The sequence below is a fragment of the Chelonia mydas genome, chromosome 14, assembly GCF_015237465.2.
Source record: "Chelonia mydas isolate rCheMyd1 chromosome 14, rCheMyd1.pri.v2, whole genome shotgun sequence".
NCBI lineage: Eukaryota > Metazoa > Chordata > Testudines > Cheloniidae > Chelonia > Chelonia mydas.
Window position 1 is genome coordinate 37,459,065 of NC_051254.2, and position 23,261 is coordinate 37,482,325.

Consider the following 23,261-nt stretch of genomic DNA (forward strand, 5'->3'; position numbering starts at 1 on the left):
ATCAGCGGGGTTGCTAGCCCAGCGAGAAAGCGGTGACACGAGGCCTGGCCAGCATCTAGCGGTGAGTGAACTCTGGTACGCACCTGCTTCCATTCTGGAAACAGCCTGGTATTGGAGAATGGGTGGGGAGAGCAGGGAGATGGGAGGGGTTCCTGAGGCTGGGGTGGGGAGGAAGCTGTGGGGCTGGGAGGGGAAGGACATGGCCCAGCTTGTGGGAGGGATCCTGCTGACTGTGTCTGGAGCCCTGCGTAGCCTCTTCTGTGGGAAGTTCCCATGGGTCAGTGGGGCCTGAATCTCTCCTGCTCCTTTGTTCTCTTTGGGCTTCACAGGAGGTGTCTGGTGAACTGCCCTTGGACTCTGGGCCCAGCACCGCTCAGAAATTATTCGCTACCTTCAGAGAGACAGGGCATAGCTCAGCCTGTTGGGTAGGCTGGAGACTCACACTTCACTCGAACACACAACACTGAGGTGGTTTGGGAAGCACAGTAACAAAGAAGAGATTTAAGTGACAAAAAGCAAGAGAAAGAGACAAATTTCAAACAGACAAAGAAAACACAACACACTTTGTAGTGACTAAAACTGAATCTTAACAAGTCACAATCTTTGCCTTAGCAGTTTCCAGACTAACATCTCAGCTTTCCTCACAGACCTTCTTTGATGTCCCTGTAGGGTAGAAAACTTCTCTGTCCAATCCGCTGATTTGATTGCTTCGTCTTCTGGTTTCAGACCCTCTGTTCTCCTTCTGGGGTGCCTGGACCCTGACTGTAACATCTCTCTGGCCCAGCCTCTTACACAGATGTGTGCTGCAGCCAGCCCAGCGCAGGGAGCAGTGGGGACAGATCATCTCATCCTGTCAGACAAAGCAACAGGGGTCCCATTGAGGCTTAGATGGAAGATCCCAGGCATCTCCTGGAGGTAAGAACCGTCCACTCTTCTGGGCACTGGGCTCCCACCCGCCCCCTCTGGACCCTGTGTTGGCTGTTCCTGCTCCCACTCCCCAGGCTTGATTTCATGATCACCCCAGACTCGGGGTGACTCATCTGACTTGAGGTGCTGAACACAATTTGGTCTTTTGCTTCTGCTCTTCCAGTGTCCTGACCCAGCTGACTCTCGACTCCTGCCTTGTGAGTGTGGACTCTGCCTCTGACCACTAGGTCTGGCTGCCCATGACCCGGCCATGACACTGACTTTTCTACACTTCCTCCAGTGCCCTTTTCTGCTCTCCAGCTCTGCTCTCCCAGCAAGACACACCGATCCCTTGGCTCCCAGAGTCCTGCTTGCCTGCTAGTCAAGGGCTCTGGGGGAGAGCTTATCTTGCCCCCTCCCCCACCACAGCTGCTTTTCCTCGGGGACTCTCCCAGCGCAGAGGAGAATCCGTCCTGGCAGCAATTCAGGAAGTCACAGAAGGGACGGTCTGCTCAGCTTCCTCTGCAATGCCACTGCCCGAGACCATGACGAGTGGGTGCCCAGTGACTGCGCCGGCAGCTCCTTGAGAGATTCCTGGGGCAGGGTAGTCGTGTTTCCCAGTGACCGCGGGAAGCCATGCAAAGAGTGCGGCATTGAGTAGACTCTCCTGCTGTCCCAAAGGGTTTCTGTTCTCCTGCACGGTCAGACCGTGGGGCCGGGTGGCAGAATAGGGAAGAGCTGGCTGGTGATGAGTCGGAGGATTCACCATAGAGGTGGCAGCAGCTGCAGATCCTGGAGTCCTTGTGGCAGGATTACCATGCGTCCGGATTTTCCCGGACGTGTCCGGCTTTTGGGGTTTTCAATCGCCCTCCAGGAGGAATTTGTAAAACTCTCAAAAGGTCCAGGATTTCCGTCCCAAGGCAGTACTCTGGGGCGGGGGGGGAGCTGTGTGCTCTGTGGGGGAGCGCGGCACTGTGTCTGCCTCCGCACCCCAGACACACTGCTCTGAGCAACAGGGTACAGGGGCCGGGGGGCTGGAGATGGGGCATGGGGTCCCAAGGGACAGTCAGGGGACAGGGAGCAGGAGGGGTTGGATGGGTCAGGGGTTCTGGGGGGAGCCTGTCAGGGGGTGGGCATATGGAGAGGGGTTGTGGGAGTCAAGGGAGATGGAGCAGGGGGGGTTGAATGGGGCGGAGGTTCAGGGGGGAAGTCAGGGGCAGGGAGCAGAGGGGGGTTAGATGGGTTGGGGGTTCTGCGGGGGCAGTCAGGGGACAGGGAGCGGTTGAATAGGTGTGGGAGACCCGGGGGTCTGTCAGGGGGCAGGGGTGCGGATAGGGAGTGGGGCAGACAGGGGACAGGTGGGGGCAGCTGGAGACAGGGAGAAGGAAGGCTTAGATAGAGGGCGGGGTCCTGAGAGGGGGCGATCAGGGGACTAGGAGCAGGGGGGGTTGGATGGGTTGAGAGTACTGTGGGGGGCAGTTAGGGGGCAGGAAGTGGGAGGGAGTAGATAGGGGGCAGAGCTACAGCTCCCCCCTTACCCCCCGGAGTGTCCTCTTTTTTGAAAGTTCAAATATGGTAACCCTACCCTATGGGCCCAGCCTCCACTCCTGAGAGTTCAGGCGAACCTCCCCCCGTTCTCAGGGAGTCTTTGGCTTTGGCGGCTGGGCCTGCCTGCCGAGACAGAGGACTCAGTGTTTCCATCAGGCTGCTCAGTTGCCAATGCAGCCACCCAAAGACGTGAAGAATGGAAGCGAAAGAGCAAAGCTGGACCCTCCGCTGAGCTCCTGCAATCAAGTGAGCCCAGCCTGGGAGAGACGAGGGAAAGCTCCAAGGTGGCTGGTGGCTGCAGGAATCCAGGGGAGGAGAAATAAATCATTCATGATGAATCCTAAGGGCTTTGTCTTGTGTGGTGAAGGGTTTAAAATGGGTCTAGTTACTATCACATTCAACTTTACAATCGCTGTGTCTGATTGAAGGGCAGGTCTGGAAAGGTCAGAGGTCAGAGGTCACTCGAGGCGCTTCAAGTCTCAGATTCTGTCCTATTGCCTGCTTTGACCAGCTGATCTCACCCCAACACATCCCTCAGGTGGTCGCAGTGGTGAGCTCTTTCCCTCTTTTTCTGGATTAGCTGCCAGCATGGGGACAGGACACATGTGGCCAAGGAAATGGAGAGGCATGGGGGTCACTGGCAGAGGCATGCAGATAACTTGCAGACTTGCCTGTTAATGCAGCTCCTCTGGGGGAGCACGGTAGGGTACCGTGCACTCAGGGGGTGGCGGGGAGGATAATTTCACCATGATTCCAGGGGCTACTTAGGCACTTGAAAACTCTCCTGTTTTGGCAGATAACTTAGCAATGAGCTGACAGGAACACTTGCCAGATTTCAGAGTAGCAGCCGTGTTAATCTGTATTCGCAAAAAGAAAAGGAGTACTTGTGGCCCCTTAGAGACTTACAAATTTATGAGAGCATAAGCTTTCGTGAGCTACAGCTTTGCCACACTGCTTTCCGGGGAAGACAGCTATAAGAATGGATCCAGAGAGTGGTTCTGTATCTCTGAGCTGTTTGGACACTTTCAGGGAACATTCCAGATGCAAGACAGAGATCCCCAAAGTTATCTTGAGTAACCCTGAAAGACTTATGGAAAACGAGCAGATACCACATCTCTGCTGTCACCCTGCACTGACAAACTTGGACTGTCCAAACCTGTTCATGTATTTTACCTGCTTTAACCTCTCAAAAATTTCATATGTAAAAGAAAGAATATTAAATAAATATTAGACCCACTGAGCTCTAATACTAACGTGGTCTGACATCTTGTGGAAAATCACTTTAGGGACACTGGTTAAAATTTGAATGTATATTCTTACTTTGTTACCAACTCTTTAGAGACAGAGACCCTGCCAGGACTCCTGGGTTCTATCCCAGCTCTAGGAGGGGAGTGGGGTCTAGTGGGTTACAGTGGGGGGCAGCCAGCCCAGGAGAAAGGGGCGATTCTGGCATTGCTAGCATTCCAGCGGGTCCCACTCACAGCCGGTGGCTCTGCTGAGCAGAGGGGAAAGTGGGCCGGTACCAGCCGGTTTGGCGTACCGGTAAGAAGTGGCTGCCGGTACAGGCCCGTACACAGCTGAGGTTAAAGTGCTGCCGGAGAGCCAGGCGGCGTGGCCTGGGCAGCACTGAAGAGCTGGCTAGGGGAGGCTGACCCCAGCCCTGCTCCTTCTGCCTGAGGCCCCGCCCTTCCGCCCAAAGCCCCGCCCCCTTCTAGAGTTCCTGGAGCCGGGCCCCCATACCGGTAAGAGTTGTAAGTTACTTTTATCCCTGCTTCTGATGAGCAAGGGAGCAGTGGCCATGTGGAAACTCAGCCTCTCCCCTTGGACCCTAATGCTGCAGCCCCTGGGAAACGTGAGAACCCAGCCCGTGCAGTGATGTTGCTCCCAGCCACCATGGCTAAGCAGACACCAGACCTTAACAATCACATTATTCCGGTTAGTCTTCTGCACCCCTTCTTCCTCCATAGGCTATCTCCTGGGACCAGCACTAGTGGGGATGACTCCCCCTGGGAACAGCGCAGGGACAGAGGGGTTGGAGAAGGGTGGACACTGGACCCCACCCTGATTCAATACCTCTCTGGACTTCACTTCACTTCCCTCGAAGCAAAATCTTAACATGCCCCCCACCACCACCACCCCACCCCTGCCAGCGTGCAGAAGACCCAGGTCTCACCCCGTGCAGAGGGAGATGTTGGGGTGCAGCAGGGAATTTCCGTGGCTGCTGCATTCAGAGAGAACCGCCCACCGATGCATGCGGCCCGGTAGAGCCTGCACTGAGGGCTCCTTGTTCAGGACATGCAGGGACAGCTGCTCTGAGCGAACAGGTGATAGGCTCTTCCAAATGACAGCTTGTTGGGAGACGGGTTGGTCCTTGCCAATGACCTCAATTTTCAAAAGCCAGGGAGGGACTGAAGGCCCCTTGCAGTGACTGCCACCTTCCACTAGCCAGAATCAGTCCTGGGATGGGTTTGGTGAGGCCCCCCCCAAGTTATGGATCCTGGAGTTAACTCCCCATTGAGGTGCATGGGGCAGCACACAATTCCTATGGCTGCCCAGGGTGACTGCATCTTGCGACAACCACGCAGCACAACCTATGCAAGCCACTAGTGGGCACAGGCTGGATTCCCAGGTTCCCCGTGGGCTGCCGCATTAAGTCTCAGGGCAGCAAAGCTGAGAGACTGACCTTCCACATGGCCACTGCTCCTTCACTCAGCAGAACCACCAGCCATGAATCAGACCGACTGGAGCGTTTCCAATGTCAGAATTGCCTGTTTTTCGGGGGCTGGCTGCCAGCTTCCAGCTTCGAGCCGTGCAGTGAAGAGCTCGCTGTGATTCTTGGCAGGGCTGGGTTCACTCCACGGACAGGCTACTGTAAGTCACATGGTGCATCGTGCAGGCGCTCGCTTCCTAAATAGCAGTCGGGTTGTTTGTGTGAAAGCCAGGCTTAGTGTGTGGGCATGTTCCTGTAGGGTAGTGTAGGGATTGCATTGGCACGGGGCAGAGAGCCTGTGCGTGTCTAGCCAGGAGGGGCGTGCGGTGAGCTGTTTTTCTGTCTGCTGTGCCGGGGGGAGGGAATATGTGTGCACCCTGCTAGAGATCCCTGCTAAAGTGGGTCTGCTCCCGGCTTGCCTGGGTTAAAGAAAAGCATTGTGCCATTGTGACGTGTGGGGCTGTTTCCAGGTTACTCTCACCCCCACTAGAGTCAGGGCTGGCGTTTGTGCCCAGGCGCAAGGTTGGGAGCTGGGACCCCTTCCCAAACGCTGGGTAACCCCTACCTGACATCGGTCTCGGCAAAGGAGGGGGAAGGGACTGGGCGGAGCGGGGTTGTTTACATGGCAGCTGGATAAAGTCGCTGCTCGTTTTCGGTTCCTCAACCTACCAGGGCAGCTCCTGCCGCAGCGTCCTGTGGGTGAGTTTATTGCATTAGTTTCGTGATGCAACCCCATGTTTGGCTGTCTCGCTGCTCAGCTGCACTGGGTGGGGGTGTATGGGTGGGGGGGCAGCTTCCCCTCTGCTGCCTTGGGGGAGGGGAGGGGGGCGGGGGTGACGTCTGCAGCCGTGACTGTTGTGTTTACTTTTGCACGGAGTTGGGACAGTGGATTGGGGGCCCTTCGCGTGGCACTGGGCAGGCGGGGCCGGCACGAGTGGGGGGCGGTGCTCCAGGCGTTACAGGCTGGACCCCCCCTACTTGTGAGGGTGGAAAACTGCATGTCATCGCCCCGATGATTGTTTCCCTCTTGGGATGGTCTCCCCGTGGAATAACTTTACTCTGGCACCACTGCTCCGGACTGGCTGCTCCTTGTGTTAACGCTTGGCATTCGCATCGGAGCAGCAGCATTGGAATCAACTTTCAAGGGAAGGCAAGCCCTTCCCCCTTCTTCCTCCTCCCCCCCCCGCCCCCCCAACGAGCAACTCCTGGGCTCACTTGACTGCTTTCTTCCTTGCCTCTCCTCTGTACTGGCTGCAGGGGACAGGGAGGGGGGGCGCTCTCCCCTTGCAGTGAGTGTCAGCACCGTGCTAGGGGGTGCTGTGCTTCAGGGAGCGGGGCTGGGGGCTCAGTAGGGGGCACTGTCCCCTGGCAGTCAGTGCTGACCCCAATGCACCAGTGCGGCGCTAGGGGGCGCTGTGCTACAAGGAGTGGGGGGGGTGGCTCAGTAGGGGGCGCTCTCCCCTGGCAGTCAGCGCTGACCCCAGTGAAGCGCTAGGGGAGCTCGGGTGAAGGTGCTGCTGAAGGTGCCACCTTTAAGCTGCACCCCTGTAACTCATGTAACCCCACTGGGGTTCAGAGAGTCTGGCCCCTTTTACAACCTTGTCCTGAGGCAGCGGAAGGGCGGGTTGTTCTGGGATGGGGAAAGGGGAAGCGACAGGGTGTGCGCGTCTGGAGCTCCAGACAAGAGAGCTACAAGCGAGCAGGCCCTCACGTAGCGAAGCAGCCAAGAACCTGCCCAAACCCGGAAGGGACAGAGCGGCTGACCGGGGACACCCCAGGACAGGAGCCAGAAGGAGCGCCCTGCCAGGGAGGAATCGCTCGAGAAGGACAAACCGGCGCTGGACCCAGGATCCCTGCTGCCTAGAGCTGTGTGGGACCATGAGTGCTGAAGCATGTGACCTTGCATTGGGAATAAGGAGGGAGGCTGTTAGCTAGTTAAGTGGGGAGGTGGTTGCTCTGTGCGGCTTTGCAGAGAGCTGCAGAAGAGGGCATGGGAGGGGTTTGTTGGGGTCTGGGGAAAGTTCACTGCCGCCGGAGGTGACTGGGAGCACCCAGGACTCACCTCTGGACTGGAACCGTGCCCGGATCGCCTGAACTCTCCGTGGACACATTGCTCGGTGCCTGCCCTTTCAGACCGCTGGTACCATGGGCCTGTGGGGCCTTGAGTTGGATATAACCCTGTTTTTCTCCATTCATCCCTCTGTAAATAAATATTTCCCTTTCCTGTAGTCATTGGACTGCTCTGGATGTGTGGTGTCTTTACTCCAGGGGGTGTGGAACAGGTGCCCACGGGGTGACAAGGAGTTTCCCGGCTGCGTTCCTGGAAGCGCCAGTTCTTGGCCGGAGCTGCCTGCACAGCGGATTCCATCTTGGCCACGAGGATGCCACAGTTACACTAAATTGACTTTAAAAATCGATCTCGTTATGCTGAGGCAAATACTGCTCCTTGTGGCACAGCGCCCCCTAGCGCCGCACTGGTGCATTGGGGTCAGTGCTGACTGCCAGGGGACAGTGCCCCCTACTGAGCCCCCATCAAACTCCTTGTAGCACAGTGCCCCCTACTGAGCCCCCATCCCGCTCCTTGTAGCACAGCGCCCCCTAGCGCCGCACTGGTGCATTGGGGTCAGCACTGACTGCCACGGGAGAGCGCCCCCTACTGAGCCCCCATCCCGCTCCTTGTAGCACAGCGCCCCCTAGCGCCGCACTGGTGCATTGGGGTCAGCGCTGACTGCCAGGGGACAGTGCCCCCTACTGAGCCCCCATCAAACTCCTTGTAGCACAGCGCCCCCTAGTGCTGCACTGGTGCACTGGGGTCAGCGCTGACTGCCAGGGGACAGTGCCCCCTACTGAGCCACCACCCCGCTCCTTGTAGCACAGCGCCCCCTAGCGCCGCACTGGTGCATTGGGGTCAGCACTGACTGACAGGGGAGAGCGCCCCCTACTGAGCCCCCATCCCGCTCCTTGTAGCACAGCGCCCCCTAGCGCCGCCCTGGTGCACTGGGGTCAGCGCTGACTGCCCAGGGACACTGCCCCCTACTGAGCCCCCATCCCGCTCCTTGTAGCACAGCGCCCCCTAGTGCCGCACTGGTGCATTGGGGTCAGCGCTGACTGCCAGGGGACAGTGCCCTCCACTGAGCCCCCAGCCCCGCTCCCTGAAGCACAGCGCCCCCTAGCATGGTGCTGACACTCACTGCAAGGGGAGAGCGCCCCCTCCCGGTCCCCAGCAGCCAGTCCAGAGGAGAGGCAAGGAAGAAAGCAGTCAAGTGAGCCCAGGAGTTGCTCGTTGGGGGGGTGGGGGGGGGAGTGGGGGAGGAGGAAGAAGGGGGAAGGGCTTGCCTTCCCTTGAAAGTTGATTCCAATGCTGCTGCTCCGATGCGAATACGAAGCGTTCACACAGGGAGCAGCCAGTCCGGAGCAGTGGTGCCGGAGTAAAGTTATTCCATGGGGAGACCATCCCGAGAGGGAAACAATCATCGGGGCGATGACATGCAGTTTTCCACCCTCACAAGTAGGGGGGGTCCAGCCCGTAACGCCCGGAGCACCGCCCCCCACTCGTGCCGGCCCCGCCTGCCCAGTGCCACGCGAAGGGCCCCCAATCCACTGTCCCACCTCCATGCAAAAGTAAACACAACAGTCACGGCTGCAGACGTCACCCCCGCCCCCCCTCCCCTCCCCCAAGGCAGCAGTGGGGAAGCTGCCCCCCCCATACACCCCCACCCAGTGCAGCTGAGCACCGAGACAGCCAAACGTGGGGTTGCATCATGAAACTAATGCAAGAAACTCACCCCCAGGACGCTGTGGCAGGAGCTGCCCTGGGAGGTTGAGGAACCGAAAACGAGCAGCGACTTTATCCAGCTGCGATGTGAACAACCCCGCTCCGCCCAGTCCCTTCCCCCTCCTTTGCCGAGACCCCCGTTCCCTCCCCCCAGCCCAAGGCTTGAAGCGGGGGCGAGGGAAGAGCAGTTTTGCTCTATGCTATGCCGGGGGGAGGGAGCGTGTGAGCCCCCGGCTAGAGATCCTGACCTGGGCCTGCTCCTGGCTTAGAGAAAAGCCTTGTGTGATTGTTGAGTGTGGTGCTTGTTCCAGGGTTACTCTGAGCCCCCTGCCCAGGAGGGCGCGCGGGTGGTAGGGCCGAGGGGCAGGGCTGGAAGCCGGGACCCCTTCCCTGACGCTGGCTACCCCCGCCTGACATCGATTAGGGCTGAGTCTTAACAAATAACCCCTCCCGCCGGGTATGGAGCCATCAAACTTCCCTCTCCCCTGGTGCCCGCTGCTCTGCTCCACCGTCAGCCAAGTCAGATGGCACGTGTCTGTCCCCACTCTGTCTCCAGGCTCACACCCCAGAGGCCGCCTCTGACTGCACCCAGATGCTGGGAGCGCCGCCCTCAGGAAGCAAGCTCCGAAGCTGGTCAAGGGGCTCTGGTACAAGAAGGCTCCCCTCTGAGCTCTGTTTAATGGCTGTACAATCATTCACTCGTGTAGCCAGACAGACAGCCCCCCCACTCAGACCAGCATTGCTGGGAACACACGGGAGCCAAAACAACAGGGCACTTAACATAAATTCCAGCACAGCCTTTGAAGCTGTGAGAAGCACAGGTGTGCTGCTACAATGTGCCTCTGGGAACATATACAACGGTTAGGCTCACAGCAGGCAGAGGAGCTGTGACAGACATGGCTCTTAGCCCCTACTAAATAGCGTGATGCACACACCCCAACATCCCAGGTAGGAAAATATTTACCCTAATAAAAGGAATGTCTGGTAGTCGAAACTTATTGTTTCTCTCCCTTGCAAGTGTAAACTACTCTTGTGAGAGCTGGCGTCACCCAGACAGACCAGCCCCAATTTGGCATAAGAAAGGAGAAAGAGAATAAAGGAGTACAGAGGTATAAGTATGGGACCTACAGCACCATGATTTTTGAGTGCTTTTCACTATCTATCTGCTGGTCAGATAAGTGACAGCCTCCCAAGGCTTCTGCAGCTAAGAGGGTCCCTAAGCCTTGTCCCTTATTCGTCTTTCCGCGGAATTGAGTGACCGATCCTGGCTTGGCACCGCTGGAATCGAGAGATGCAAGGAGGGTAAGAAGCACCCACACCTGATCTCCTATCTTTAGTGTACACATATTTTGAAATAGAGCTCTATACTTTGTTTTCTTTCTTTGGGATTATGGCTTCAGTTTTGTAACTTGTTTGTGTGTGTAACATCTCTACATTTAAATAAGTAGGCACTAGCAATTTTGTAACCACATGATTAGAATCTAGTTTAATAAATTTCGGTAACCATTTGTGCATAAGCCTGACTTGTTTCTCTGGTTTACTGTAAAGCAGCCAACACAATTAAAGAACCTCAGCCGTTTTGGCTATAAAGCCTGGCCATGAGGTGAGAGTACTAAGAGCCTAGCGTTGAGTTGTGCCGGCAAACTCTTGGGGCACCTGTCAGTCAATCCTGACTGCCCGCTGCGAAGGAGCTCTGAGCTCTAGCAGTTAAAGTCACGGGTGTTTAGGACCTTGGGGCACCCGTCAGCCTAGCCCGGGCTGCCCGCCGCGAAGGGACAGTGCGTCCTAGCAGTTAAAGTCATGGATGGTATAAAACGGGCATAGCTGGCACCTCACCAAACATCCTTGGCCATCGGCTAACAAATGTGAGAGTTGATGTGGCTCTCACATTGAAGGTTTTTTGCCAAAGTGGCCTCCACTTCAAAAATAGTGAAGACTATACAATACCCCTCTGCTCAGCATCTCCCATTGGCTACCTTAGGCAGCTCCCTGCCTAGCATGCTGGCTTTTGTGGATCCCATTCTAAGGCACTTACATCTCCCCATAACTCAGGCTTTGTGGCTCAGGGTCATTCCAGTGATTTTCTAGGCAGCTGCGATTTAGATTCAGCGACATTCAGCTTTGCAATACCTGAGTCCCTTCCTGGATCCCGCTCTTTGTCTCCAACTCAAAAGGAGAGAGCAAAATCTCCCAGCATGCAGCAGCCTCATGAGGCTAGTGTGCCTGCCTGCTTTTCCTGAGCCCAGATCGCCCCCAGGACTCTCAAGGGAAGCGTGAGCTAGTGATGGGCACTGCAGTTAGGCTGGTTGTTTCATGCTACATGATCTGAACTCTCTCTTATCTGGTTAAGTGAAAGAGCAATAATGTGTTGGACATGTGCAAAGAGTCTGTGTGTGTGTTCAATGCTTTCTGGTTTTCTGTTGAACTCCAAGCTCCCAGCGCTACTCCCCTCGTTGACCTGGTTTACCAGGAGCACTGGGAGAGCTCTTTCCCCAGCGCTTCCGGGTGACCACACAGGCAGATCAAAGCACGGCTGCGGGAGGGCTCCCCAGGCAGCGCTCTGAACTGTCTAGTGTAGACAGAGCCAAATGCTTCACAAGCACTGCGCGCCTCCAGAGAGAATTCAACTGAAACCAGCAGGCTCTCACCTTGGCGTGGCGTTCTGGGAGATGGTGTGTTTCGGCATGCGGGAGTCTGGAGGGTCAGCTCTACTCCAGGGGGTTAGGCAGCGGGTTTCACAGCTCAGGTAGCAGGATAGAGAGTCCCCCAAGAATGTGCCAAAGGACCCCACAATTGGAGCAGTGCATGGGCTCTGTTCCGGTCCCAGATGCTTGAATTATTTGGGGATGCTGGGGATCAGAAGCTTGGGTTCCCCTTACTGCAGTCTGGGATACACACACCAGTAAACAGAAACCTTCTCACTGCCCAGCATGCAAACACCCTTAACTCTGACCAGGTGGGTGCTGGTGAATATTTCTACATATGTGAAATTTTAAATTCAGAAACATGAAGGGAGAGGGCTCCCCCTCGGGGCTTTCCCTTCGGCTGAAGGGGGCTCTTTCCTGGATGCTTCTCCCTGTTTCTGGATTAGGGAGAGTCTCTCCCTCCAGTGCTGCCACCTCCCGCTCCCTTTGCCTTGGGGTGGGGAGGTTTCCATTAATGGTTCTCCCTGGGCTAGGGAGAGGCTGTCTGCTGTTCCATGTCTTCCACCGTTCTCTGTGGCCAGGATAGAGCAGCTGGTGGCTTGAACCAGAGATATCTGTGGCCAGGAGCTGCCCCGACTCTGCTGCTGGGAATGAGGCAGCCCCGGCAGCGGGAGCAGGGAGATGCAGCAGGGGAGGAGGCAGAAAAGCAGCAAGATAGACCAGAGGACCCAAGGGGACTGTCTGTGACTCCATGTTCAGGCTGCTCTAGTGCCTGAGGGGTTCACACTTGAGAGGTGAAATCTAAATACGGAACTCACAACCAGTGTGGGGTTTGTGCCCTGATTTGTACCTGCCCTGAGGTTGGTCCTCATGTTCCTGAGCAATGCTGGACAAAGGGATTGAACCTGGGTCTCCCACATGCCAGCTCAGGGCTCTAATCCTGCAGGTAAAAGTTATAAGGCAGGTGACATCCCCAAAACCACCTCCCTCCTCTCCCTGCCCCCCCCCCCCCGCCCCGCACTCACTGTGTGTGGAGCAAGGCAGGTGCCAGCCTCATTCCAGCAAGACACCTTTGGCGCCTGAGCCACTGGACATCAGACGCTGGGTTCCCATCTGTGGGTGGCTAACCGGAGACAGACGCCCCCCTGCCGCCCCGGTTTAGGCACCTGTCTGTGAGAGGGGGCAGAGCTTGGGAGACCCCTCCCCCCCCCACAGCCCTCTGTGCAACCAGTCACCCCTCCACAGAGCACAGCTGAGCAATTCCTGATTGACACGGGTGTGCACAGGACAGAGACAGAGCACAGGCTGGAGAGTGTCACATCCCAGTACACCCCAAACTCTCCTCCTACGGCATGATATTCCCTGTGGGGCCTGGGGGAACAGATTTCCTGCTTTCATATTTATAAAGCATCCCCACTCTGAACTGACCTAACACACACAGAGCTGAGCTTTTAATAATAAATAATAATAATAAAAAGCATGCAGCACAGGGCCGACCTGAGGTACAGCCGTTACACTCCTGGAGCAGACCCCCAATATACCCCATTCCGGGCTGGTGCACCCCAGAGGCCCAAAAACTGACCAATAATTAGCACAGGATAGTCGGTTGCACTCCCCTACCCCCACCAGCCTGGTGGAGCCACCCCCCGCATCTCCAGCCCAGCTGTGCCAATCCCCCCAACTCCTGCAAACCCTGCTGCAGCCTCCGCCTGCCCCTCCCCCACACAGCCTGGGTGTCCCCCCCACCCCAGCTCCCCTGCCCTCTCACTGCTGTACTGCAACTTCTAAACAAAGGAAGTAATTTTTTCGGGCCCAGTACAAACTTGTAAGTTGGGCCCCCTCCCACACATGGTCAGGGGGTTGCAGCCTGGACTGGGCCCCCCATGGTCTCCCAGCCACAGTAAACTGTACTCTCCCCCCCGCATGTGGGGGCCCTGAGTGCAATCTGAAGCTCTGAGAAACCAAAAGGCAAATAAGAGAATGCCATTTACTATTTATTATTATTAAATCTCATGATTTCAGGGGCTGGCCTGACTAAAGATTTTTAAATGCCTGGGGTTGGCAGTGCTGTGCCAGTGAGAATTCAGACAGTAAATCTCTGTCAGTTACCCAAGGGAAACCCTCTAAACGGGTGTCATCATTGATCTTAAACAGCCCAGTGAACAGAAAGGGAAATGGACAGAGAGGGCAAGCGATGGGAACGCACACGGAGCGAGGCTGTGGGCCCCAAGCAGGACATGAGCACAGTCCCCCCGGCCCTGCCAAAGCAATTCCGGGCCCCAGGGCAGAACAGTCAAAGGGCCCCCGCTGGTGCCCACATGCACAAGCCGCGCCCACGTGGACTCCGTCCGCCGGGCATTTGGGCGGTGCTGCGTCTGTGCTGGATGGTGCCCAGCGAGCTGCTGGCTGCCCTGCGGGGGGCGCTCTTCCGGCACAGCCAGGGCTTCCACATGCCCACCTGGCTGCCTTTGCCACCACCGCTGGTACCACCCCACGCGCCATAGGTGCTGACTTTTGGTTTTGCCGGTGGGTGCCCCATTCTGGCTCCACCCCCTTCCGCAAGGCCAAGCCCCCACTTCGCCCCACTCCACCTCTTCCTGCCCCCGCTCTGCCCCCTCCCCCTACGTCCCCTCCCCCAAGTGCCTCCACCCACTGCTCACTCCTTTCTGCCCCTCCTGCCTGAAGGGTGAGGTGTGTGTGTTTGGGGGGAGCTCAGCCTCCCCCCAAAACTGACAATTTTCAGCATATTTATACACTTTGTTCATATTCTAGTTATTGAACGTGTGTCAATCGTTAGTATCCTGACAATGCCATCATTATTAAAATAGTAATGAACTACAGCATTACATTCCCATGAATTACAGCATATTAAAATCATTGTACTCAGCTACACGCTGTCTTCACTAACACCCCTGAGTAAAGACACCGTGTTCACTCTGTGCTTTACCCCTGCGTAGGGCGTGTTTGGGACCTGAGGGACACTGATGGCCGTGGGAAGAAGGTGGATGGGAGGCACAAGCAGTGGGGAGTCTTTCCCCTCTCCCTTCTTTTCTCCTCTCCCTTCCTATCGCTCTCCCTGCCCCTTTCCCTCTCTCTTGTTTCTTCTCTAAGTCCTTGCTCCCGTTCCTGATGTTTCCCCCTTCTTGCTTCCCACCCATGTCCTTTTTCTCATCTCTCTCTGCTCCCCACCTCCTGGTGGCTCTGTCTAGTGCCCTCAGAGGAGGTTCCCCCTCCTCGGGTGGAAAGGGTGGCCCAGTGGTTAAGACACAGGCCTGAGGCTCAGGTGTTCTGGGTTTGGTTCTCTGCTCTGCCACTGACTCCCTGCTTAGTCTTGGGAAAGTCACTTCACCTCTGGGTGTCCTAGATCCCATCTCCCAAATGGGGCTAATGCTGACTCTGCCTCCTAGGCTGAATCCCTTCATGGCTGTGTGGTGATGGGGGAAATGGAGATACCAAGGTGAGTAGATTTGGACTGAAATTCTCCACAGCCTGAGCGTGAGAGCGAGCTCCCTGCAGGGCACACAGGGAGAGAGGGGCTCAAACCAGCTACACAAACAAGGGGGTCGGGGCTTCAGCCCCACATCTTCTGCCGGGGTCATGGGCTTCTTCTCTCCTGCCCAGTGCAGCTGCTGCTGGTCTCCGGGGCTTCTCCTTCCCCTACTGTTCCACTGCACCCACCCAGCACGTGTGCCTAGGAGCCCTGGAGCCTGCTGGGGCGATTTCAAAGGGACCAGGGCTCCCAGCCGCTGCCAGGACTACCAGGCACTGGCAGCAGCCGCGACTGGAGGCCCCGGACGTCAGGGGGTGGGTTCCTGTTTGTGGGTTGCCAAGCAGAGACAGACACCCCTCAGCAGCCCAGATTTAGGCACCTATCTGTGAGATGGTTGTGGTTTTGGACACCCCTTCCCCCCTTGTCGGCATCTCCCATGGGCCAGCTTACATGGCTCCCCGCCTACTGAGCTGGCTTTTGTAAATAGCATGCAAAGGTGCCTGTGTTGCCCATGGATTGTCTAGGGAGTTCAGGCCCCTGACTCAGCTCTGAGGGTCACAGTGCTGCTGTTCCTGTGATTGTCTCGCTGCCTAAACATTACTCACTGTGACGCTCAGCATTGCACCACCCGAGTCCCTTCATGGCTTGTCCCCTGTGCAACCAGTCACCTCTCCGCAGAGCACAGCTGAGCAATTCCTGATTGACACGGGTGTGCACAGGACAGAGATCGAGCACAGGCTGGTTAGTGACACATCACACAGTAAAATCCACAAAAAGAAAAGGAGGACTTGTGGCACCTTAGAGACTAACCAATTTATTTGAGCATAAGCTTTCGTGAGCTACAGCTCACTTAAGTCTCTTCCAGGAGGTGCGATATTCCCTGTGGGGGTTGCAGGGACACAACCAAGTTGGGAAGCAAATCCCATGACGCTGCCCCCAGCAACTGCAGCTGGGACATTAAAGTGGAACAAACAAGACAAATTGTTTGTAATGGTTCATTTACAGTAAGTAGGTGCAAAGTAGCAAAGTAAAAAGAGCTAAGAAGGAGCTTTAATAACCGCAGCGTGGCAAGCAGATCCCCAGCTACTGAGAACAGTTTTCTTTATAAAAAGAAAAGGAGTACTTGTGGCACCTTAGAGACTAACCAGTTTATTTGAGCATGAGCTTTCGTGAGCTACAGCTCACTTCATCGGATGCATAGCATATCGTGGAAACTGCAGAAGACATTATATACACACAGAGACCATGAAACAAAACTTCCTCCCACCCCACTCCCCCGCTGGCAACAGCTTATCTAAAGTGATCATCAAGTAGAGCCATTTCCAGCATAAATCCAGGTTTTCTCACCCTTCCCCCCGCCCCCCCACACATACAAACTCACTCTCCTGCTGGCAACAGCCCATCCCCCTTTGAAACCCCTCTTTATAATGCGCATGATAATCAAGGTGGGTCACCTCCAGCACTAATCCAGGTTTTCTCACCCCCCCCCACACACCCCCCTCCAAAAACCACACACACAAACTCATTCTCCTGCTGGCAACAGCTCATCTTACAATGTGCACAGCAATAATCCAAGTTTAACCAGAACGTCTTGTGGGGGGTTTTGCAGGAAAAAAACAAGGGGAGACAGGCTACCTTGCATAATGACTTAGCCACTCCCAGTCTCTATTCAAGCCCAAATTAATAGTATCCAATTTGCAAATGAATTCCAATTCAGCAGTTTCTCGCTGGAGTCTGGATTTGAAGTTTTTTTTGCTTTAAGATAGCGACCCTCATGTCTGTGATTGCGTGACCAGAGAGATTGAAGTGTTCTCCGACTGGTTTATGAATGTTATAATTCTTGACATAACATTCATAAACCAGTCGGAGAACACTTCAATCTCTCTGGTCACGCAATCACAGACATGAGGGTCGCTATCTTAAAGCAAAAAAACTTCAAATCCAGACTCCAGCAAGAAACTGCTGAATTGGAATTCATTTGCAAATTGGATACTATTAATTTGGGCTTGAATAGAGACTGGGAGTGGCTAAGTCATTATGCAAGGTAGCCTGTCTCCCCTTGTTTTTTTCCTGCAAACCCCCGCCCAAGACGTTCTGGTTAAACTTGGATTATTGCTGTGCACATTGTAAGATGAGCTGTTGCCAGCAGGAGAATGAGTTTGTGTGTGTGGTTTTTGGAGGGGGGTGTGTGGGGGGGGGTGAGAAAACCTGGATTAGTGCTGGAGGTGACCCACCTTGATTATCATGCGCATTATAAAGAGGGGTTTCAAAGGGGGATGGGCTGTTGCCAGCAGGAGAGTGAGTTTGTATGTGTGGGGGGGCGGGGGGAAGGGTGAGAAAACCTGGATTTGTGCTGGAAATGGCTCTACTTGATGATCACTTTAGATAAGCTGTTGCCAGCGGGGGAGTGGGGTGGGAGGAAGTTTTGTTTCATGGTCTCTGTGTGTATATAATGTCTTCTGCAGTTTCCACAATATGCTATGCATCCGATGAAGTGAGCTGTAGCTCACGAAAGCTCATGCTCAAATAAATTGGTTAGTCTCTAAGGTGCCACAAGTACTCCTTTTCTTTTTACGAATACAGACTAACACGGCTGTTACTCTGAAAGTTTTCTTTATGGCACTAAAATAGCACCAATGGCCAGGAATTAATATAGGGAATTAATGAGTGACAGTCTCACTTTTAGCAACATGTCATAAATCTCCCCGTCCTGCCCACATTCCCTTTCCTTTCCTACTCTCCTTTTCTATTCATTATTGTTCTAGCCCTCACTTTCCAGCCCTGGTTATTTTCCTGTGTCTCTCCTCCCTGTCACAGATCATCCCCCTTGGCTGCTCTCTTCTTTCCCTGATTTTATCCCTTCCCCAATTGCTGATCCCAGGCTGGGAGACCCCAATGGGATCTAAGGACACATCTGTACAAACCGCTCCCTGCTGCTGCTGCTTCTCCCCAACCCCCCAAACCCTCATTGATTCATGCTGGGTCCCTGCCCAGCCCCCACCTCTGCCCCTCAGGGCCCCTCTGCCCCTCCTGCAGCCCCAGGGGCTCCTCCCCCTCCCCCTCCCATCCCTGGGGCTGCAGGGAGGGAGGGGGAGGCGCCTCCAGGGGTCATAGAGGTGAGAGGCCAGGGGTTGGGTCGATGGGAGTCTTCCAAGGTCATAGAGACGGGGGTCCGTGAGGCTAGAGAGGCTGATTTCCGGCTCCCCCTCTGCGGTGGGTCTCAGGGACACAGTCGGAGCCAGGTGTCTGTATCCCACACCCCGAGCCAGGGGCGGATTCTCTCCCCAGGGACGGAGCCCGGCGGGAAAGTGAAGATCGGGGCCTCGTCACCAGCATCGATAAATGTCACCTGACCCCGGTCACAGTCCAGACAAACCCGGATCCTGCTGGGGGCCCGGCGCCGGGGCAGGAGGGTCACAGGGGAGGTGAGAGCCCGGAACTGACCCTCCCACCAGTCCCACCCCACAGCCCAGATCCCCCCCTCAGGGCTACGGCTGATATCTCCCTTCCTCCCCACAGACTCTCTGGCCACCCCCACAGCCCAGTATCCTTCACCCCCCACCTCCACCTCCCAGCAATGTCTCCCCGCGGTGAATCCCCCACAGCCCAGCACACATTCCCAATAGTCAAATCTCTCAGGGTTGCCGGGCAGATCCTCCTCTATGTCTCCCCATCTCACACTTTTCCCACCCTCAGACAGGACGAGGTAGGGATGAGCCGTGTCTGGATCCAGAGTCACATTCGCTGGGGAGAGAGAATCAGAGCGTCAGGGGCAGAGCTCGGCCCTGGGGGAGGGTTTGATGGCGTCAGTGACAGAATCTGCCCCAGCTGGGGCGTGACTCAGGGAATCTCCTTCCTCCAGGATTTTCCCGTCACCTCAGAGATCTCAGCACAGGGCTGGGGGAGTCACTGCCCTGGCAGAGACGGGTCAGTGACGGTGAAAGGAGCAGCTGGGCCAAGCCTGAGACTCAGAATCTTTCCCCTCCTGCCCCCACCTCTCCCCGGGGAGGGGACTAGAGACTCTGGCAGCCCCAGCAGATGGTACAACTCAGTGAATATTGACAGAGCTTCCCCCCACCCCACCTTCAATCTCACTGTGTCCCAGCTGACCCTGTGCTGGACTTTGCTATGGGGCCTCCCCACTGCACCCGGCCTGCTCTGAAATGTCACAGCTCGGACAGCAACAGGCCACACGGTACCAGGATTGAACCTGCCCAGATTGTCACTGCTCAGCAGCAGTCGCAGCACAAAGTACATTAGCTTGGGGCAGGGAGTGAGGGGGCTAAACAAGGGAAGGGGGTTCATGGTGGAAGCTACGAGTGTCGGCGGGGCCAGGACAGATTAAGGTTTTGTGAGGCCCTGGGCCACAGCACGTGAGGGCCCCTCCCCACCCCTTCTGTCTGCAGAACCCCCCCTCCCCACACTCCTGCTGGGGAAATGGGGCCGGGGTGCAGGGGCATGCTCTGCTCTGCCCACCTGGCGCTCCAGCTGCAGAGCAGGGCAAGACCCCGCACCCCAACGCCATTCCCTGGCTGGAGTGCTGGGCGGATGAAGTGGGGCAAGCCCCCCGAGCCCTGACCCCACTCTCTGGCAGGAGCACTGGGCAGGCAGAGCAGGTTGGGGCACAGAGGCGCCCATTGTTCTGGGGCTCCTGGGCACAGGCCACATTGGCCCAGTGGCAAATCGGCCACTAGGGAGGAGGTACAGAATAGGTGGCTGGTGGAAAGAGGGGGCGGGTCATGCTAGTAATGGGGAGGCTGACGTGACGTCCTGTTTACCAGAGACAGGACCATGCTGGGGTCATGGTGGATGGAGAGAGGAGAAAAGAGACAAGCCCCCAGCGGTGATCACAGGAGCTTCCTACATCTTTATAATGGAGCCAGGGGAGCCCCTGTCTGTGATCAAGGCTCAGTTCCTCTGCTTGAGACAGGAGCAAGGGTCTCACACAGACACAGTCCCTGCTCACCCAGTCAGTGTGGGGTCACTGCAGAGCTCCTGGCTTTTTTCACAGGGGAAAAGATGAAGGAAGAAACAAAGGGACACTGGAGATCGCACATCAGAACAGGGAGACAGAACAAACTCCCCCTGGAGACGTGGCTGTGGAGGTGCACGTCCCACTGGTTCTGTACAAGGGGTGGCAGCGGCTGTCACAGATCTCTGCAGGGTGCAGTGCACATGCCAGCGGTGGAGGGGCAGGAAGCGTAGGTGCAATATGCTATGGATTCATTATGGTGTGATAGGACATAGGCACAAACCCCACCTCACCTTGTGACGCGCTGTGAAATGAAGGGTGCTGGGTAGGTCTGCCCTGAACTATCACGTCCACTCCCATATACAAAGAAAAAGGGGCACATTGCCTCATGGGAACGGATATTTGGACATTGATAAAATATGATCTTTAATTACCTTCTTCTATAGGTGCCACGGATCTTCTCCACCCTAAAACCAGCAACATAATTAGAGAGGAGAGCAGATCTGAACACGTATTGCATAATCCAATATTGTACAAACTAATACACTGAGGGAAAAAGAAAGTTATAAGTTCATCAGAACCTCCACTGGACTGCATGTGTGTGTCTCTCCCAGGGTGGATCTTCACTGCAGAGTTAGCCAAAATCTTACCTGGCCGTTGCCCCAACCTGTTTAATGCGCAAGCACAAAAACTCTGACTCAAGTTTGGTGGTGCTTTGCACCCAGGTTAGCTGGCAAGACATTGGGTAGAAGCTAGAGCCCAGGTACCACTTTACTTCGGCTTAGTTACATGCCTACTCTGCAGTGTGGAGGGAAGATAATCATCGCAGGTGCTGATAGTCCACCAGGGCCTTCACAGAATTCCTCCTGGGACATATTTTTTTGGCCATTACCTACTTTACTACTGTATTGGTTATCAATTTTTCAAATTAGCTTTTGGTGTGAAATTGATCCAGTTTAGTCTTTCCCCACATTTTATAAAGTTACATTAACAAACAAACCCCAAAAGAATGATGATGATGATGATGATGATAAAAAAGCAAACAAATAACTAAAAAGGTTTCCTATTGTAACAATTTTAAAATTTAAATTTAAAAGCAAACAACCCCACCACAATTAAATAAACAGCCACGTGAGACTCCAAAATGGTACAAAAAGTTTCATTTCAGAGAAAGGATAATGATACTTACTTATCTCGTTATCTCGTTTCTCTGAAAAGGAAAGAGAAATAAATCGAATTTTTTTAGGCATTTCCCTTTTCTTATGTTTCATTTGTCTTTATCATCGATACGACAGTAAAGACTGAGAGAAATCAACATCTTCTTCAGGACATCAGACAAGAGGATCCAGTGGTCCCTTCTGGTCTTAAACACTGTGACTCTATTGCATCTCAGTTTTTCAAATTAGCTTTTGGTATGAAATCTCTCCACTTTAGTGGTTCCCCACATTTTCTACAATTACACTAATCCTTCCACAAAAGAATAATAATAAAAAGCAAGTAAACAAAAAAAGGTTTCATATTACAACACAATTGTAGAAGTTAAATTTTACAGCGAACTCCACAACATTTAAACAAACTGCCCCATGAAGATCCAATTACAAAAAAAAAAAATCCTTTTCAGAGTGTGGATAATGACACTTACCAATTTCTATATCTCGTTTGCCTAAAAATTAAACAGACAGACACATAATGTTTGTTAGGTGTTTTGCTTTTTTTATGGTTTATTTCTCTTTATCATCACTGTGACAGTTAAGATGGATTATTTCTATTCAGTCTCTTCTTCAGGAAATCAGACAAGACCAGTGGTGCCCAAACTTTTCCAATCACTCCCCCCTTGCAGTAATGGAATCTGTCTGCGCCCCCCCTTCCATTACTGCACAGTTGACTCAGCACAGGTGCTTGGGCTGAAGGTGGAGCTGGGGGGCGGAACTGGGGATGGGGGAGGAGCTGGGGCTAGAGGCAGAGGTGGCCTGGGGGAGGAGAGGGAATTTGGTAGGAACTGACCTGGGGGCGGAGCAGGGGGAGGACTGGAACTGTGGCAGGAGCCGGAGCTTAGTGGGGGGCAGGGGGCGGAGCGCAGCTGCAGATGGGATAGGATCTGGGGGCAGAGCAGGACTGGGTGGGGCTCCCTCCCCTCTCCACATGAGGGCTGGCAGGGACCGTGCCTTGCACCTCTTCAGGGCTGGTTTAAGAGAGGGGATTTAGGGCTTGCAGGCCAGGGCCCCAGGTAAAGGGGGGCCCCCACAAAAAGATCTCCAGACCGCCAAAATTGTAGATCTTTTTTCAGGGCCGCCTTAGCCCAGGGCTGTGGGCTGCAGCCACTGAAGCCCCTGCATTCTGGCCCAGCCTGGCATTGGCGGGGAGGCGGCTCTACATGCTGGCATGTCATTCCCCCCTCCGCTCGGCTGGAGCTGCGCGTGCCGGGAAGCTCAGTCCCACAGGCTCCCTTGACTTGCAGACACCGCCCCCACAGCTCCCATTGGCCAGGAATCACAGCCAATGGGAGCTGTGTGGGGTGGTGCCTGCAGGTGAGCACAGGACAGAGCATGGAGCCACGTGTCCCCCCTCCCCGGGGCCTGCACCACCAAAGGGGAGCTGTCCCAGGTAAGCGCCCCGCACCACAACCTCCTGCCCCAGCCCTGAGCCCCCTCCTGCACCCTAACTCCCTCCCAGACCCCACACTCCCAACCTCCTGCCCTGAGCCCTCTCCCATACTCCAATCCCCTTGGCACCAGCCTGGAGCCCCCTCCTGCATCTGAAAGCCCTCATCCCCAGCCACACCCTAGAGTCCACAACCCCGTCAGAGCCCTCACCCCCTTCCACACCCACACCCTGCCCCAATCTACAGCCCCCTCCTGCACTCTGAATCCCTCATTTTTAGCCCTACCCCGGAGCCTAGGGGGCCCCACAAACTCTAATAGTCCCAGGCCCCCAGAAGAGTTAATCTGGCCATGCGCCCGCTTGAACATTCCTCCACGTGCCCCTAGGGGCCTGCCCCACAGTCTGAAGACCTCTGAATTAGAGGATCCAGTCATCCCTTCTGGTCTTAAACACTATGACTCTATAACTGTATTGCTTATCAATTTTTCAAATTAACTTTTGGTGTGAAATTCATCCTGTCTAGTCTTTCCCCATGTTTTATAAAGCTATATTAAAGTTGACACCCCCCCACACACACCTTCCCAAAAACCTGATAATAATAACCAAGTAAGCAA

At 55.1% G+C, this 23,261-nt stretch overlaps 3 protein-coding genes and 2 long non-coding RNA genes across 11 annotated transcripts in view; 2 read left to right on the forward strand and 3 right to left on the reverse strand.

The window, feature by feature from the left end:
• LOC102936186 (butyrophilin-like protein 2) overlaps positions 1–23,261 on the reverse strand; it is a 1,677,894-nt gene that overhangs the window by 1,401,808 nt on the left and 252,825 nt on the right. Inside the window, 2 exon segments of the mRNA XM_043528084.1 lie at positions 21,236–21,256; positions 21,689–21,709. Coding sequence (XP_043384019.1) covers positions 21,236–21,256; positions 21,689–21,709 — 42 coding nt within the window.
• LOC114020220 (butyrophilin subfamily 1 member A1) overlaps positions 1–23,261 on the forward strand; it is a 1,361,724-nt gene that overhangs the window by 1,177,563 nt on the left and 160,900 nt on the right.
• Positions 568–5,275, reverse strand: LOC119567742. Its single transcript, XR_005227737.2, has 2 exons — positions 5,138–5,275; positions 568–3,311 (listed from the first exon to the last, which is right to left on the reverse strand). It is a non-coding gene; the product is annotated as an uncharacterized LOC119567742 (long non-coding RNA).
• LOC119567716 (butyrophilin subfamily 3 member A3-like) overlaps positions 17,664–23,261 on the reverse strand; it is a 122,107-nt gene continuing 116,509 nt past the window's right edge. For all 7 annotated transcript variants that reach the window (XM_043528195.1, XM_043528205.1, XM_043528200.1 and 4 more), the window contains one exon: positions 17,664–18,818. In XM_043528195.1, the coding sequence (XP_043384130.1) occupies positions 18,295–18,818 (524 nt within the window). In that variant the 3' untranslated portion in view covers positions 17,664–18,294. The remainder of the gene's footprint in view (positions 18,819–23,261) is intronic.
• Positions 18,360–20,809, forward strand: LOC122462873. The gene is made up of 2 exons (XR_006285754.1): positions 18,360–18,499; positions 19,856–20,809. It is a non-coding gene; the product is annotated as an uncharacterized LOC122462873 (long non-coding RNA).